This window comes from Carettochelys insculpta, chromosome 9 (assembly GCF_033958435.1).
Source record: "Carettochelys insculpta isolate YL-2023 chromosome 9, ASM3395843v1, whole genome shotgun sequence".
NCBI classification, from domain to species: Eukaryota; Metazoa; Chordata; order Testudines; family Carettochelyidae; genus Carettochelys; species Carettochelys insculpta.
In genome coordinates, this window is record NC_134145.1 from 47,628,469 (window position 1) to 47,646,867 (window position 18,399).

At 41.8% G+C, this 18,399-nt stretch overlaps 1 protein-coding gene across 1 annotated transcript; it reads left to right on the plus strand.

Moving 5' to 3' along the window:
- The first annotated feature begins 4,487 nt into the window (after nucleotides 1–4,487).
- LOC142017485 (complement factor H-related protein 2-like) lies at nucleotides 4,488–15,075 on the plus strand. Its single transcript, XM_075002390.1, has 7 exons — nucleotides 4,488–4,545; nucleotides 5,788–5,946; nucleotides 7,769–7,921; nucleotides 9,647–9,823; nucleotides 10,532–10,720; nucleotides 12,232–12,414; nucleotides 14,882–15,075. The coding sequence occupies exons 1-7, from the start codon at nucleotides 4,488–4,490 to the stop codon at nucleotides 15,073–15,075; spliced, it is 1,113 nt and encodes a 370-aa protein (XP_074858491.1).
- Nucleotides 15,076–18,399: the final 3,324 nt, after the last annotated feature.

Genomic DNA, 18,399 nt, shown 5'->3' on the forward strand with positions numbered 1-18,399 from the left:
ATGGTGAAGAGGGTGTTGGGAGCTTACTGATGAAGTGCTGCCATGCAAAGGCAGCACTTCATTAAGCAAATCCCTCCCATGGCAACTTCAAAGTTTTAAACTTAGAAGTACTGGCACACGTCTAGCTGCGGCTCCCCCACCGGTACTTCAAAGTGAAGGGGCTACTTCGAAGTCCCCTTACTCCTCAAAAAAATGTCCATTTCAAAGATTACTAATGAGGTACTGAACTGAATATTCAGCGCCTCATTAACATTAGGACTCTTTCAGCTGCGGAACTTCGAAAGCACCGCTTTCGAACGCTTGCCGCTCGGCGCAGCTACATGGGGGTCCTTTTCGAAAGGACCCCACGCATTTTGGCTGGGTCTACATGTGCCCCTTCCTTTTTAACGATGCTAACTGAGTGCACAGCTCAGAGGTAACCAAAAGGCCTGTAAGGTCACCTAAGGCGTTCCACCAGCGGCCAGACACTGCCCCAGGTTTTACCCCGCAACCTGTGTCGATTGTCACGGGACCTAGTCCAGTGGGGTTTTCAGGGTGCGTGAACGAGCTGTGCTGTTCCCCAGAAAAGATGACAGACAAGGATCAACTTTCCCACAAAAAGATTTTATTTCTCAAGATCAGGATTCTTTTTATATTATACTACCTCTTTTATAATAAATTACTTCTTTTTATAGTATGCTATTTTCTTTTTTATATGTGTATTTTAGGATAAACTATTTAAATGTCTTTGTGCTATGGATCCAACTATTTACTCCCCCACTTCACCAAGCCTAGCACAGGATTTGATGATTAGCAGACTAATATATTGTATTATTATAATAATTGTCTCTATCCTAAACCCTCCTAACTTACTTGGGGTCCGGAGAGATGCATAATGAAATGCTCTTCGTCGAATGCTGTAAGGGAAGATTATAGCAGAACTGTATATTATGTTATAGTGTATTCTTTATATATTATATTATATTCTTTGTAAAAGGTTTTTCTATCTAAAGGGACTACAATGCAATGTTATATATATATATATTATATTGTAGTCCCTTCACCAAAGCATCGTTACGCTCTTCCTCAGTACCTCTTTTGGATAACTGAAGGTGCTCAACCCCGGGCCCAGCTACCTAGGGGAACAGATGGTCTAGAATAGTATGAAGTGAGGTTGCCCTGTTGGCCAGACAGGACAGTGGCCTCCAAGAATAACTCGCGGGGTTCTTCCCTGTTGGGGCTATTTGCCTTAATACTTAACAAAAACTGCCACTTGGAACTGCCTATGTCGTTCCCCCAGTTACGGGAGTCCCTTTACTGCACTGTCCCAAGCTCAGTCTAAATATATAGGTACAGTCTCCTCAGACACCTTGAGATTCAAAATGAATTTACCTATCGGGTTTGCCCTTTACCGGGTTATCCCTCCAGGATTTTAAATGTTGGGGTTTTTCCTTTAACGGGTTATCCCCTAAATGCTCTTACCTCTACTCAAGCGAGCTCTACTTAAAAAGAGTGAGCTAACAGTTCTGAATATCCGAATGGCTATAGTCTATACGATTTCTATACTAGTCTTCTATTTGTACGTTCAATATAAAGGCTAGGTCTAATAAGATCGCCTCCTGTGCTTTACAATTACGGCTTAAGAAGCGGGAGTTACAAAATTTATGGCGCGCCCTATTTAAACAATATTGGAATTCCTAGGTCTGCTGTAAACGTAGCAGCAGCAAGGAATAACAACAAACAATGTAACTATCAATAATGCTACAGATAATACAAAGAATATTAAACCTAGTTCCAAGACTGACAACAAACTAACCAACCTAAATGCCTATATTCTGTGGAGGCTTGATGTTAAATACCTATACCCTCCTGCTCTGTCCGTCTGGGCCCGCAGGTCTCCTTCTGGTGCTAGGAAAGGAGGCCCTCATGGCGCGCTTGTACGGCAGCCGCGGACAGGCAGACAGAAAAGCAAGGAGAGAAGAGAGGCCAGGGGGAAAAGGCCAACGTGGTAAACAAAACCCCCCTGGCTATAAAGAGCAGCCTGCGGTTCCACCGCCGGCCAGCAGGGACCAGCGGCTAAAGCAGCAAGGCCGCTTGCATGGCTCACCAGGCAGGGCACCTGCCGGCGCGGTCTGCCCGGTGAGCCTGCCTCAGGCAAAGTCCTGAGGTCTTTGTTAGTGAGTTCAGTTCAGTCTCTTCAGATCTTCTAGGCTGGAGCTCTTCAAAAAGGCTTCGTAGCCAGAGCTCTTCGAAAAGGCTTCTGCATCCCGCGGCGGCTGGGGAGTGATGATTGACTCGCAGGTCCGCTTCAGCTCTCCGCTCCGAACCTTCGGCTACTAGCAATGTCCAGCTCTGAACGCAGTCCTTTTTGTTCTTCCGTCCGCTCCTCTTCTCATCCTCCGGTGGACTCCCGAAGCCGGGGCTGCGCTCCAGAATTTATAGAGCCAGGGCGGACCTGGTTGAACACCACAGGTGTCAGGTCCGCACCTGCGTTGCCCCGGCAACCAAGATGCACATTCCACATACATATTCATAAGCATCCTATTTTGTCCTATCAGAGCCTCGGAATTCAAACCTACGCTCATGAATAATCAATCAGCTAATACATATGCATTACCAACTGGCAATCCCAACGGTTTTTCCCTATACTTTATATTGAGCCTAGTTACCTAAGCACTTTTACATCATATTTTAAAATAAATCTTTCCCTATTTTTATTTTATTCTTAAGTGGACTGATAGGGAATACTGTTAAAAGCAGAAAATACAATTTTTGATTTAAAATGCTCAATATCTCGAGGCTATCTGGTAAAGGGTAGTGGAAGGCACACACAAACCTCACAGCCCATGGCCAGGGACATGTTCTCTAAAAGAGGAATTTACAACACTTTTGAAAGGGGCATGTTCATGAGGAGGTTCGAAAGATGCTAATGAGGCTCTGCAATGAATATGCAGCTCCTCATTAGCATAATGGTGGCCGCGGCAATTCAAAAGTGAGGCTTTTCGAATCGCGCGCTGCGCATGGAGATGGAACCTTCCGAAAGAACGCCCCCAGTTTTCAAAAGCCCTTCTTCCTATCTGGTGATCGGAAGAAGGGCTTTCAAAAACTGGGGGGGGGTCCTTTCGGAAGGTCCCATCTCCACAGGCGGCACACGATGCGAAAAGCTGCACTTTTGAATCGCCGCGGCCACCATTCTGCTAATGAGGAGCTGCATATTCATTGCAGTGCCTCATTAGCATATTTCAAACCTGCTCATTAACATGCCCCTTTCAAAAGAAAGGGGCATGTGTAGACCCAGCCTTTGATATCCCCTTATCCCTCTCAGGAGAGGGGATTAAGGAGATTTCAAAATGTGCGGGGTCATTTTGAAAAGGACCCCTATGTAGCCACACCAAGCCGCGAGCATTCAAAAGTGACGCTTTCCAAGTGCTGATGCTGGAAGCATCCTAATGCAAATGAGGCATTGAATATTCAATTCAGTGCCTCATTAGTAATCTTCAAAATGAACATTTGCATGGCCATTTTGAAGTTTTGGCTAAGTGTGGCCACAGCCTTTGAGGAGTAAGAGGACTTTGAAGTTGAGCTGCCACTTAGATGTCCCGGTGGGGTGAACCGCAGCTGGACGCGTGTCGCTGCCGGGGGAATTTGGTTAATCAAGTGCTGCCCATGCACGGCAGCCCTTCATTAGTAAACTCCCAACACCCTAATTACCATCCTTCCTTCGAAAGAAGGTGGAAGAGTAGACAAGCCCCATGTGTAGGTCGAATCCATTGAACATTTTAATAATTTTTAGTGTACAGTGCAGAAAACCAAGGGTACGTGAATGACAATATAACTCAGCAAGATCATTTCAGTACTCCATAAGGTAAACCAAACACTTTTGAAAGCTAACAAACTGTCGCTCTGAATTGTGTTTTCAACAAATGCTTTCGGAGACTAAGTATCCATCTCTTCTACCACCTTCCTATGTGTATTGAGGCACAGAGAGAGAGCCTTAAGTGAGCTTTACAAAGAATACTGTTCAAATTATTGTAAGTACTTCCTTCCATTCCACACTGAGTTTCTCTCTTTTTAGTTGGCATGATCCAAAGCCAATTAAAGTCAGCAGGAAAATTCCCATTGACTTCAACTGATAAGAGAATGGATTCTGCCATTGTCTTCACCATAGTTGTGATCAGTCTTGTTCAGAAACCAAAATGTTTTGTTTTAAACCCTGGCCTAGCTTCCAGGAGCCTCACTGGCCTGGAGCCCATAGAGCTGGATGGGAGTCAGCTGGCTCACTTGTTCAAGAAAACAGGTGGGAGGGGAATTACTGGAAAAAATTGATTTTTCTGAATAACTAGAATGCACGTTTAAATTAAAATTTGCATACATTTCTGCTGCAATATTGACAGAGTGTGGAGTGTTCATTCAGCCTTTAAAAGACATTGATAGGGACAGAGTTCAGGGCATAGTGCTAGACTACACCAGCACTTTGAAACTGCGGGCCTAGCTTTCGAAGGACGGAGATGACTCAGCCTGGATATATTGCCATTCTGGTAGTATGGGCGTGTGACATGGCATTAGGTAAGACATTAAGGTACAAGCAAAAGATATTCTTACAAAAAGGTAAAGGGATTATTCGAAGGAAAAGACTTAGTGCACATACCACCAACTTGGTCTGTTGAGATAGGAAAAGCTACTGGTGACTTGATAGTGCAACTGAGGGGTAAGGTAAATCAGCACCACTGCTTCAGGGGCAGAGCCTGTTCTGAAGATGATAATGGAGTAACTCTCATTTTGTAACAGTTATGCATAAAAATCTTCCTTCCCACATTTAGCTGCTAGCTAGTTTAGACTAGCTGAACAGGCCAGCAATACACAATTGTCTTCAGCATTGCTGTCCCTTTTGCATAATATTTCATATTGACTGAATACTACCAGGTCACTGGGGACGTGGTCTTGAGATGCTCACCTCACCCAACTCCACCAGTCACAGGTGAGTTCTATTCATTAGAGCTGGGTAGCTTTATTCAACCAAAACATTTTTCAATGAAAAATGCAGATTTGGCAGCTCAGACATCTCACAAATTTGTATTGATTTTGCCAACTTGACTCTGTAAAAATACCTTAGAAATCTCTAAAACTCAGAACATCTTCTTTTGCATTTTTTAAATTTTTTGCTCTAAAGAAACCAAAATCTTGTTTTAATATTTCCTGACATTTTAAAAAGTAAGTGTTTCAAACTGCTGAAAATAAAAAGCAAACATTTTGTACACCCCAATTTTGACTCAAAATTTCCACCAAATACATTTTTTTAAAAAGCCAAACATATGTTTGACTCAATCTAGAACTTTTTCTGCCTTTTTTTCTTTGTGTCAACAATATGAAAAATCCATTATCTACTCAGGTTCCTAGAGCAGGTTCTCTTCTGTCACATAGGTGCACTTGCCTATGTGTTCTATGCTGCCTAACCATATTTGTATTAATGCTTTTTGGGAAAACCAGGGCAGCAGGCAGGCTGAATTAGCAATGGTGACAGCTCAATTAAAAGAAGCCTTCAACTACTATAAGTTGCTTTACCTATTTTGATATTTTAATTAGCTCTTGTCAGTAATTGCAGTGTTGCCTTTACAAGGAGAGTTTTCATTTCAGTTCACTCAGAAAAGGTGCCTCAGCTTTTCCAAATGGCTTCAACGAAGTTTTAATTGCTTTTCATTCTCTTTTAAATGTGTTATACTGTGCTAAATAATAGCCGCAACATCTAAGGTCAGAGATTTTTGGGTTACATATGATATGTCTGACTTTACAAATTTACTTTGCTTTCAGCTACTTCATGTGGTAACATAGCAAATGGGAGAATAAAGCCACCTTTATTCTTCCAGAAAAGAAACAGAGTATTTGAATGTAATGCTGGCTATATAGCGGAAAATGACAACAGAATTGAGTGTACTGCTTCAGGATGGTCTCCTGTGCCCAGATGCATTCGTAAGTGAGCTTTAAATAAGGTTAATTTTCTCTTTATTGTCCTTCAAAGAGAGATACATCGCAGTTTAATAGCACAGGATGTACTACATTTAACCACTGTCCTTTGGCTGTGTGCTGCTTATTTACTTACTTTATGTACCCCAGTTTTGGAAGACAGCAGTTACAAGAGTGTAAAACCTCAAATAATCAGACCGGATCTTCTTTGGGGGGATAAGGCAAAACATCACATTTATTGACAATGTAACATTATCTAGCGTCTGCATATACTGTACTATACGCACACGTGCACACGCACACACGGACAAATATTCAAACCACCTCGTTGATGTTATAGTTACCACTCTCTTGCTCATATCTGGTCATTGGACTGGTGATTCAATGTGAGGAAATGGGGAGTCGGGCTGGTTCTCTAGGCTTGACAGGACAAGATCTGGAGATTCATGCAAGACACCCCATCTTTTATAGGAGTTTTCTTCCATTCAGTTCTATGAGTTGTGCTTCATCACCTCTTAATCAGTTATAACCACTTCATGTAACATCTGTTTATCTGGAAGTTGTATTTCATTGTCAACGTGTTGGTGCCTTTTCTCTTGTGTTGTTTCGAATTATGTTATCTTTCTTTAGTTGGGGGTGCCTGCCCTTTAATTCCAAGCCCATCTATCTGTCCTGCACGGTTTCCCTTTTCCCGAGGGCCTATTAGATAGTGTCTTGGTGCTCTCAACTCTTTAATTCCCACTTTGGTCATCTAGACACTGAGACAACCTTTCAGTTTTTCTCTCTCTTCAAACACTCACATTCCTTGCCCATTCACTCTTTCACTCCCTGTCCCCCAGGACTACATAATTGCTTCACATAGGCAGAAGGATAGAATTGGTTTTGTAAGGTGTACAATCAAATTACAACAACAACTCCTCGTAGTACAAATCTTTAGTTCTTTATGCTATCTCCTTCACATCCCAACCTGCTTTCTAGTTATTCCTCGGAGCAACAGTGTGCTCATATGGAATCTCAGGGATCCTTCTGATCTCTTTCTGCCTTGGCATCACGTACAGATTCAGTCTGCCTGATGAATCTCAACCAAGAAACCTTTCCTTCGTGCTCACCACAGAAGGAGGGCCAGCAGAGTTATAGTTCCTTAATTAATTATTAAACTCTATTCATGTAATCTCCCATGTATATGTTCTACCCAGAGGCACTGAGACCTCATCTGGGGTGATGGGTATGACATATCTATCACAGGATATTATTACAAAACTCTATTGTCTACAAGAGGTACTCAGTCTATCCCCTCTTTCAGACATCTCAGCAATATACCAATGCCAAATCCCCGTGAAGCAACTCTGCACCATGGATCAGCTGTAACTGCAGATATTAAGGTGGAAAGGCAAACTCTTTACTGTTTTCTACTCTTCTCTCACCAAATGACCATTATCACAAAAAGTAAGAATTACATAGTCTCTTCAAAGACTGCACAATGCTCACAAGCTAAGAGCAAAATAACATGTAAGAAAAGATTTGCTGGCAGCCTCTGATATCTCTTGCCATAAGAATGTATAGCCTGCAAGTTCCACCTCAGTGATGGCTAGAAGGACACAGTCAGTCAGCATCCCACAATGTCAGGAGAGAGGACAAGGGTGATTGATGCCTGTGGAAGGTGGGGCACGGGGTGACTGGCACAAGCATCAGTCCCCCCTGTCTCCCTTCCTGCCACAGGCACCAGTGCTAGCTACTATGGTGGTACAATATGACTTACACAATACCGTGTATTCCTGTATATTATCTACAATCTTATTTGTGGTGGTGTTGTTCTGATTTTGTTCAGCAATACAGTGCGGAAGGATAGCAAATGGGAAAATAATGGATGAAGATAAACAAAAAACAATCTTTCAGTGTAATCATGGATATAAGTCTGAAGGGGGAATTAATGAAACTACCTGTACCTCTGAAGGCTGGTCTCCAGTACCTAAATGTATTGGTAAGAAAGCTTCCACTAGCTTCCCTGCCTCCCCCTCAAACACATTGGCTGCATCTACACTAGCAAGTAAGTTCCAAAAAAGCCAGGCCTTTTTCAAAAGAAACAAACACAAAAAAAAAAAGAAAAAAGAAACAAACAAAATAAAACAAACAAAGCTGGGGAGAATCTACACACAAAATGCATTCTTTCAAAATTAAATCGGACGAATGCAGCTCTCTTTCCGACAGCCCTCTTCTTCTCCCAGATGAGGCAGAATGCCTTTTGCTGAAAAATTCTTTTGGAAAAAAATATGTGTAGATGCCCCAGGGGTCCTTTTTTAAAAGAGAGGTCCTTGTGCTGCTGGATTTTTTTGATCCCTGGCCCGGTCTTTCAAAAGAGAGGGGGCCGTGTGGCTGCTCTTTTTCGAAAGAGCAGATTGATTTTTGATCCACTTTCTGTGTGTGAATGTGCTCCTTTGAAAGCAGTTTTTTCAGAAGAGATCTTCCAGGACAGCTTCTTTTGAAGGATGGCTGTAGTGTAGACATAGCCATTGTGTTGATTTGAAAAACCACTAAGTATTTTAATAATCAATCAGCTCTATAAATAAGGTGGTATATATTGCATTGTTAGAACAGATGCCAACTCTCCAGTTTGGTTATACAGAACAAAGTAAAATTTCTCGCAGTACCTAAAATAAGGGAAGAGCAGATGCTTATTACTTTTTTTAAGTGCCAATACACACAATTTCAACAGAAAGAATAGATTATAACAATAAGGTATTTCTTACTGCATAGCTATTCTTCATTGTTTAGCTAAATATCAGTCTGCTGCTTGTGCTGCCTCTGCAGGTAATTTTTCTGTGATTTTGTGACATCTGCTAACCAGTGCTTTGCAAGACATTCCTTCACAAATGGACAAGCCACACCACCGCACACGTTGATATCCTCTCACTGACACTACTCCATACTTGAGAAGTAGACTGATAGGTTTATACTTGCCTTTTTGATAAACTGAGGCCAGAAAGAATCTGGAATTAACAAGGGTGTGATAACAGGTTTCTGAAAAAGCATAGTTGATCTTTTAGCCTGAAAACCCTGTGACGTGCTTTACAAGTATCAGAAGTACTGAAATGCTATCCTGCTCCCTCCCCACAAAAAGGGAGTCTAGAAAGTTGTTCTGGATCAACATTAGTTCTGAGGATGATTTACTGTCTCTGAAAGTTTATGCCAAAACATGAAGAGGAAGGAGGGTGTGCTGCCTAACTAAAATACAGCTGCTATTCGTTTGGAACTTGGTCCTGTACTCACTGAAGACAGCAACAAAGCTCTCCCTTAGTTTAATAATAGCTGAGTAAATGAAAGTGTGAGGGTGGGAAAAGCTTTTAAGAAATACGAGCTATAATCTAAGATAATGGGGTAAAGTTATGCAAATTAAATCACCGTACCCTAACTTACCCTGGTTATTTAGGCCTCCTTCAACAACTATTCTTATCCCTTAATGATGTATTGTCTTTAAGGTCAAGACACTAATAACAGACAGAATCAATATGAGTTTACTTTTATTAATTCACTGGACTTCTTTTATGATGGCCATCAATTAAAGTAATGTTCAAACACAAGAAAGGAATGAGAGAAGCAGTGTTTCAAAGAATTTAACAGCTAAAAATTAATGCAATACTATTGCTTCTTCAATTCTGTTGCTCATTGACCACCTCCAGTCATGGATTAACACACGTGTGTTTTGCAGTTCAAGAGTGTCCACATCCACCTGACGTTGATTTGGCAGAAATTGTCGGTGAAGAGAAAGCAGAATATAGGGAAGGTGATGGTGTGCAATACGGGTGCTATCCTGGGTACACTCTGTCAGGACCTGAAAGGATAACATGCAGTGGAGAAAAATGGACAGCTCCGCCAAAGTGCTTGGGTAGGATAATGTTTTAGTTCTTCAGTCAATGGACAAAAACTGGTGGGGCGTAACTATCTTTTCTTGTCTCATAATATTTAATGATGGCTACTACTCTAGGGATGGCTATTAAATGTTTCCTTTGCTCTCATAGTTTCTGAGCCTACTCACATACAATGCAATGGCAAAATGTCCATTGTTTTCACTGGTATCAAGTCCAAAATGACCCATGTTGGAGCATAATACACTATTTATTTTTAAGTTAGAGCAGAATAATAATCAGAATTGTTTACTTGATAAGTACTAAATGGCAAATTAGCAGGTAGGACTGTATAGCTAGAATCAGTATCCTATTGGCTTTGATTATCAGTACTTTATATGACAGTAGCTTTTTTAACATTTTTAACAATGGCAAGTTATTGTCTTCGTTACAAAAATGGAGAAACTGTGGCAACAAAATTCAGAAAATTGCCAAGACCATACAGAGAGTTAACAGCAGCTGCAGGACTAGAAAAGAGGTGTTCTGATTTTCAGTTCCCTGACCTAACAAACAGGACAAATCACATCTGAAAGTAGTCCATTTTTTAATTTGCTACACCCGTTCATTCTCTACATTGGAAACAAAAAAGGTAAAGGAACCCTAGAAGTATGGAATCTACAGTATTGCATTTGTGTGGGAGATATTTAAACTTTTAAATGACTTTTTGTGTTGTTCTTTTTTATCTAAAGCACCATGTATTATTACAAGGAAACAGCTGGAAACAAGCAAATTGCTTCTGTCTAATGGCCGAAGACGTACGATCTTGATCCAAAGTAACCGAGCAGCCCAATTTCTTTGTGGTGAACATTCTGACCTTAAAGTCCCCTACCACATCAAGTGTGTGGATGGGCACATGGCTCTACCCACTTGTATATCTGGTAAATAGACTTAGTTCTGAATCAGTTCTTTTTTCTCAAATACATTTGAGCAACGAGGAGGAGTGCCTATGTGTTGTGAGTTAATGTTGGTTCTTGGCTGACTTAAGCAAATCAGCCTTCCGTTCAGATTGATTTAGGAACTGGCAATTCAGGATTTTGAGAAAATCATCCTATTCATTTTTTTCTATTTAATTAACAAGATACGTTTAAAATTTCTGGCCCCACTCGTGCTAGAGCAGGGAAAGAGTGAAAAACGCAAACATGGACAGTGAACATACTTCCTTCAGAAACATACCTGTTTTGTCTTACAGAGACAAAATGCTTTACCTCTTGAACCTCTCTAGTTCGGAACTCTGAGGACATGACCAGTGCTGACCCAGAGAATTTGCCAAACCACAGGAAGCCAATATTACCAACCCTTCCACTGCATACTGAGCTCTTCGAATACATGAAGGGGCAGGGCTTTTTTGTGGCGGTACTGAGTACGGGCACCTCCACAGCAGTGCTCCCCTCTAGCTGGCGATCTTCCAGCTGGGGCTGCTGGCAGGGCTCTGTGTCCCAGCTGGCACCCAGCTGCGGGGCTGCAGGGTTCCCCCTGCCCTCCAGGCTGGAGTTCCCATGGCTGGGGTTGCTGGGGGAGCTCCCTGCTCCAGATGGATCCCATTAGCAGGGCTGCTGGAGCCCCTGCTGGCTCTGCGGCAATGTGGGTCTGGAGCTGGAGCCGTTGCCCCTGCGTCCTGCAGCAATTTCAGAGCCAGACCGCCAGCTGTGGGAACCCCAACCAAGTGATGGGGGACCGTGCCAGCCCCACTGGCTGAGAGCTAAAGCCCCGCTGGCAGACCCAGACACAGGAACCCTGGTAGGGGTAAGGGGAACTGGCTGAGTACCAGCTCCTCTTTTTTTTTTCTTTTTTTTAAACCAAAAACACACTGTGTACATGAAATTAGAGCTAAATAACAGCACAGAACACTGAAAGGCAGTACTAGTGGCTATAACCAACATCTATGGCGCCACAGGAACCTGGCCACACCCACGATAAGTGGTCAGACAACTAACTAAAATCATGGTGGATCACGGATGCTGCCGGAGCAGAGGGTGCCAGATTAGAGAGGCGCATCCTGTATCTAATTAAGAGAAGGGCGGGGAGAGGGGTCTGAAAGGGAGGGAAATCATTTCAAAACTAATTCAATGATCCAGGTCTGAATTCCATAGAAAAAGTGTGTGTCTTTTCAATGCATCTTATGCTGTGATTTCCAAAATAAAGGATGTTGTGACCATATAACGTTGCATAAATGTGTATCAGAGGAACATTTAGGATCTTGTTTAGATGTATACCGGTATTAATCTTGGCCCAGGACTAAACTATTGATTTCAGTGAGAGCTGATTTAGACCTCAGAAGCCAAAGCTTCAGAGCATTGTGACAAGTAAATACTGCAGCTATCAATATACAGAATAGCAAAACCAAACAGATTTGTATTTGTGCATTGAAACTACCAATATTTTCATTTAGGTACAGAGAAAAAGTGTGGTCATCCACCTGTTATTGAGAATGGAGACATAACTACTTTCTCCCTAAAAGAATATGCATTTGGCTCTTCTGTAGAATACAGATGCCAGCACTACTATGTAATGGAAGGAGACCGGAAATCATTCTGTTATAATGGAATTTGGACGAATGCACCAGTTTGTTTAGGTAAGAGAAATATTCACTTGTTAAAGATGTTTTCAGTTTATAACAAAATATTATAAAACATCATCTTTTCACATGATGATGTCATTTATTTTTAATTTTATGGAGATTTATTTTCAACGTTGTCACTGCACTTTTTTTTTAAGCTCTAAGTGACTGATGTAGATTTAACGATGTATTTAAGTAGAGTTTGGGAAAATATTTCCATGAAAATGTATACAAACTTCTCTCCTCATTCTTCATTTCATTATGTTCCAATGGTAGTTTTCAAACCAGATCTATGACTAACAAACCAGCTGAAAGGAAAGGACAGAATGATGTTATCTGTTTCGAATCATATTTCCTCCTACACATAGCTAAGTGCCAGCACATTATATAATCAGGTATCCAGCATCAAGGTAGCAAGCTGCCTCTCTAACTAGCCTAACATTCACAGCTGGCTATACATTTGATTTTGATAGGCAATGTCATAGTTCTAGCAGAATGAAGAATCAAGCTGACCAAAGCAAATAATTAAATAAATAAATACACCTGCAAGAATGTGTCATAGCCTCATGAATTAGAGTGGAACAAGTAAAAGGAATTAGGAACATTTACAATGAGCAGGAAGGAAGACATAGCACACCATATTTAAAAGCTCAACCCCCAGAAGAGTGTGTTGGGAAAAAAAGAACCTATAAGAGGCCACATTCACACTAACAGAATTAGTAAGGTTCAGGTTGTCGTGAAGTGTGAGTATTACAATCACAGCGCTCCAGAAGGAATAAACTGTAGCTACGAAGTTTTCAGCAGCTCCAAGTTCCCCACTTTCCATGAGTCAAAAAAAATATTGATTTCCTACAGTAGTAGGATCAGGAATCGGGACGTAAGAAGTTACTTTCCACAAAGCTAAGAAGTGACAGGGTCTGGAGACACCTGAGACAGCTGTCATGCTACCTTAGCCAACAGGAACAAGAGCAGTGCTGTTTTGTGTCAGTACTTGCCGGTACTCAGTATTGGCAATTTGGCAGCTTCAGACATGGGATTAGCTGGGGTGGCGGGGGCAGGTGGGGAGCCAGATTCGTACCAGCTCATCTTTTTTTTCAAAAAAGGCACTGAACAAGAATATTGATGAGAGTCAGGGACTGGCGTGGAATGTGTGTGGGGGGCGGGGGCGGAATGAGGGGGGAGATGCTATGGAAGGGAGACCAAGAAAGGGGTTTGTATTGGAGATACAGATGGGGGAGGCTAGCCCATCATGGGAGGATGGCAAATGTGGATCAGCATGAAGTGGGGGAAGGGATGGAAAAGGAATGATTGAGGTTACAGAGGAACCTCTATAATAGCGCAAGCCCTTCATCTTGGAACAGTGTAATTCCAAGTTCGCATTGTTTGTCTTCTCAAAACCACCACATACAGGAGAAAACAAGAAAAAAAGAACATTGCCGTAGTTACTTGCCTTTTTTAAAAATTGGCAGCTTCCCTCATTTTTCCTCTTTCCGAAACATGTCTCTCCTCAGCCCCTCCTCAACTGCTGTCACCACCTCCTCTGCCTCCCTGGGGATTCCACATGGCTCTGTCCATCAAAGGCTGCCTAAATTACCTCAGATTAGTCATCGCAGAATCACCCGCTAACTGGAAAGAGCACTTGTAGCTGCCTGCCCACAACCCAGTTCAATGGGCTTGACATCTCACAGGACACTAAAGAGCCCCTAAAAAAACCCTGCTACCTCAGAGCTTGGTTTAGAGAAGTCAACATTATTTTTTTCAACTAAATGGTACTGGAAAAGGTTCTAATTTCCATTTTATGCTAAGTGAAGGTACCAAGGGCATGTCTATACTTATCCGAAGGTCGGCCTTCTGGAGCTCGATCTTCCAGGGTTCGATTTAGCATGCCTAGTAGAAACACACTAAATCGAATTGTGAGGACAGCCACATTGACTCTGGTACTCCTTGCAAGGAGTAAGGGAAGTCAAAGGGAAAGTTTGTCCTGTCAGCCTCTCACAGTAGGGGTGTGCCGGAAGTTCAACTTATGATACATTGACTTCACCTATGTAATTCTCATAGATGGAGTTATGTATTTTAGGCTGAATTTCTTTTGTAGAGTAGACCTGCCCTAAATTCATTGTAGGTAGGAAACATTCCATTAGTTTCATGCTTTTATTTTGTAACTGCTTCATCACGAAAAGGAATGTTACGCTTTTCTTACAAATGGTCTAAAACCAGTGACATTAGCCATTAATTTAAGATAATCATCTCCAGCAGGAGACTTTCAGGAGGAGACACAAAACTATTTGCTATCTTGTAGGACTAAGTTCCACACTTGGAATCATATTTACATCAGATATGGAAGTCAATGAGCTTCAGTAAGAATTACACAGGGCAAAATGGGCTTTAATTATTAGATCATGGGATCACCTTCAGTTTCAAGGTCGGATTTTTCTATTTAGATGTGTATAACATTTAAATAATATTTCTTCTTTTCTTGCAGACCCCTGTGTCATCACACAAGAGGATATGAGATCACACAACATAGAGCTAAAGTGGGTTTCAACTCAGAAACTGTACGTGTCACATGGAGAGTTTGTAGAGTTTAAATGTAGATCCAATTTCTCTCCAAAATCTTCAGATAATTATAGAGTGCAGTGCACTGCTGGCCAAATATCTTATCCCCAATGCTCTTAGAAAAGCGTGGCTGAAGGCGTGTTTACCATGTATAAATTAAAAATGCACTTTGTTATTCTGCCTATTAGTTGTTTCTCTGAAATGAATTCCCAGGGTTTTATCATTCAGACAAAAATTACCACCATATGGCAATCACTCCAGGAAAGGTATAACAATTAATTTATTTTAACTAATGCTACAGCAACACTTATGGGCGTGCAACTTTTTAGGAATAATGCTTCCAGAAATAATCACAGACAAGATGATGACGGGCATAAGTAATCCTCAAATAAATGAAAGAAAAGAATATAAAACTTTAGCAGCCTCTTAGCAAAGAAAACAAAATTGGGGTTTCTGCTCTTTTTGCTTGTTTATAATGTCTAATGGCAAACTAAAAAGAGGGAGATTTTTCCTTCTTGCATATTGCGCTAGAAAGTGAGACCTTGTTTTGGGTATGTCTACACTTCACCAGAAATCGACCCAGCAGGGATCAATCCACCAGGTGTTGATTGCTTGCATCATTGAAGATGCAAGAAATCAGTCTCTGAATGCACTTCCATCAAAGAGGGTACTCCTGTGAAATGAGAAGAGTATCCAGGGGTGACGGAAGAACAGTCCACGTTGACCTTACTGTATGGAAGACACTGCAGTAGGTATGTCAAGTCCAGCTACACAATTGCATAGCTGAACTAGACCCGTGGGAAAGATAAGTGTAGACAAGGCCCTAGACTGGAAAATAAAGACAACTGGAGAATGAATGCCATTGTGACATCACTGAAATTAAGTACAAATTAAGGAACTGAGATGGGATGTGATTGTTGATCAGAGTGTAAAACTGTTTTGTTTTTGTTAACTGTTTAATATTTCAATTACCGGGATTTTGAATGAAAGGTCATCTCATGCCTCTACAATTAAGTGTATTAGAGTGTACTCTAAACATGCTCTGATTCCTCACAGTGATTCTCCAGTAAAATTAGGGAGGCCCACTGTAGGGTGCGAGAAGATTTTGTAAAGGTCTCCTGAGAGCAGGTCGACCCCTCTGTGAACCCTTAGCAGCATCCTATACAGAAGCATGCTGCCAATCCTTCAAGGCTACCAAAACCAGGCTGTGCAAGGTGAAAAGCTGCAAAACAACTCCTCCTGCCCCACAACACCTGCGAAACAAGCGGTGCTTGCCAAGACTCCAAGGCTACGCTGGCAATAGGCCAGTAGAGATAGTGATAAGGAATGCATAGGCAATTTTAGGCAATCTTATGTTAATGAGCTCAGCTTTATCAGCTCGTGTTAGGAGGCCTGTTACAGAGCCTCTCCCCGAGTGAAGCTCTGACGTGTCGGGTCTTCCCCCACTGGTGACGGCGGCGTCTCCGGGGCTTCCGTCGTGGGTGTCACACGCTTTCAATAAACCAAATATAGCACTCGCCTTCTGAGTGCAGCCTCGTCTCTGGGGAACCCGAGCCTGGTTGGCTACACCCACATGCCTGATATTTCTAAGGTAGAAAAAAAACAAAAACAATTGAAAAGCTTTGTAAGCAAGAAGCATCCTGTCAGGACTTTTTGCTACTTTATAAAGAACCAAAGCAGACATAAGTATCACCTCTAAAGAACATGTTTTCTGTCCTGTCATACATTCACTGGAATCTTCTAAACCCTACTTAGCTTTCACCAGCGATTGTCCTGATTTCTCAGGAGTAGTGATGACCTCTCTGAAGTGGACCCTGACCCTAATTCTGTCAAACTTCTGTTGCTTGGGGCAGATTCTCCTTTCACCAGAAGTAAATAAAACCTATCCTTACTCCCACTGGCCCGTCCACTACAGACTGCATAGCTATATATGCCAAACGTGGCAAGTAAGCAGACAAACAAACCTTACATGTGAGAAATCATCAACTGGAAGTCCAAATGACTAGAGTATCCTTCCTGTCAAATATACATTGAATTTGCATCCTTATCTCTTTCCATTCAAGAAACACAAACATCTGTCATACCTATACTGTGGTGCCTATTGGCTCAGAAAGTTGGTTCTTCTCACTAAGAGTAGAACTTTGACAAACAGTGACGACATCATGTAGATGTTGCTAAAGTTGTGCTGCACTCTCAGGATATTTTGTGTTCTGAAAGCCCCGGGTCAAATTATAAATGATAATCTCAACCTCCATTTTTAGAAAAATGAATTTTAGTTCTTGTGGGGCAGTAAAAACATAACCTGTGTGTTTCTGAAAGAATCAAAATCTGAAAGGCTAACACAAAAGAATCCCACGCTATCCTTGTAAAATCATGATTTTAAGCCAAATTTCATGAACTCAGTGTTTGAGGTGGGTAATCTACTAAAGGATGTTCTCACAAATATATTACCAAGAAATAGAAGGCCCAGTTTTAGTTTTTACCTAGAAATACAATGTATTATTTTCAAATGACATAATTGTGGCTGCTATTGTTCCATATTGTATTTCATATGGGAATAAATTTTAATCTCATGAATGTATATGTTCATTTTTTATGGCTTTTTATGAGGAAAGCCAGAGCCAAAGAAGATAAGAAGATGAAAATTAGCGTAGTTTCATTGACCACGTCAATTTACATTTACCTCTCATCAAGACCACTGTCTGGATCCAAAATATCCGAATTCCGAGAAGCAGGATCAGAGATTTGGTTGGACCCTTTGACAAGATCAAGCCAGCTGGAGAGTATAAATTTTGATCCAGATCTGAATGTTCATGGAGTCTGAATCTGAGTGGTTTGGCTTGAGCTAATATCTACCAAGAAAAAAAAGTTACAGGACGTACAGCAAACTCACAACACACCTGTGTGTAGTATCGGTTGTGCCTCCCATGTCTGGCACCCTCAGGTCCTGACGTGTCCCAAACCAGCATATTTGCTACATCAGGGTGATGTCTACACTTGGGGAAAAACTTTTAAATGGCCATTCTAATGGCCAAATCAGAGAACACTAATGAGGCACTGAAATGAATATTCATCACCTTAGCAGCACGCTGGCGACCGCGACACTTTCGCTCGGGTGCAGCTTGTCTACACGGGGGCCCTTTTCAAATGGACCCTGCAAACACTGAAATCCCCTTATTCCTATCAGCTGTAGATGAGCCATGTGTGAGTGAAACGCAGCACTTCCAAAGTGTTGCGGCCGACAGCATGCTAATCAGGCGCTGAATAGTTGTTTTAGAGACTCATTAGTATTCTCTGATTTGGCCATTAGCATGGCCATTTTGAAGTTTTTCCCAAGTGTAGACAAGGCCCAGGAAAGGTCAATGCTAGCTCTTCTGCAGCAGGAGGCTCAGCTTTAACTGAACAGGGCAAGTGAAGGGTGCTTGAGGGAAGAGACGAGGTGGA

Coding starts and splice junctions, on each gene's coding strand:
- LOC142017485 (XM_075002390.1), top strand. CDS start 4,488: ATGACTCAGCCTGGATATATTGCCATTCTGGTAGTATGGGCGTGTGAC. Junction 5,947..7,768: donor TCCTGTGCCCAGATGCATTC/GTAAGTGAGCTT, acceptor GATTTTGTTCAG/CAATACAGTGCGGAAGGATA. Junction 12,415..14,881: donor GAATGCACCAGTTTGTTTAG/GTAAGAGAAATA, acceptor CTTTTCTTGCAG/ACCCCTGTGTCATCACACAA.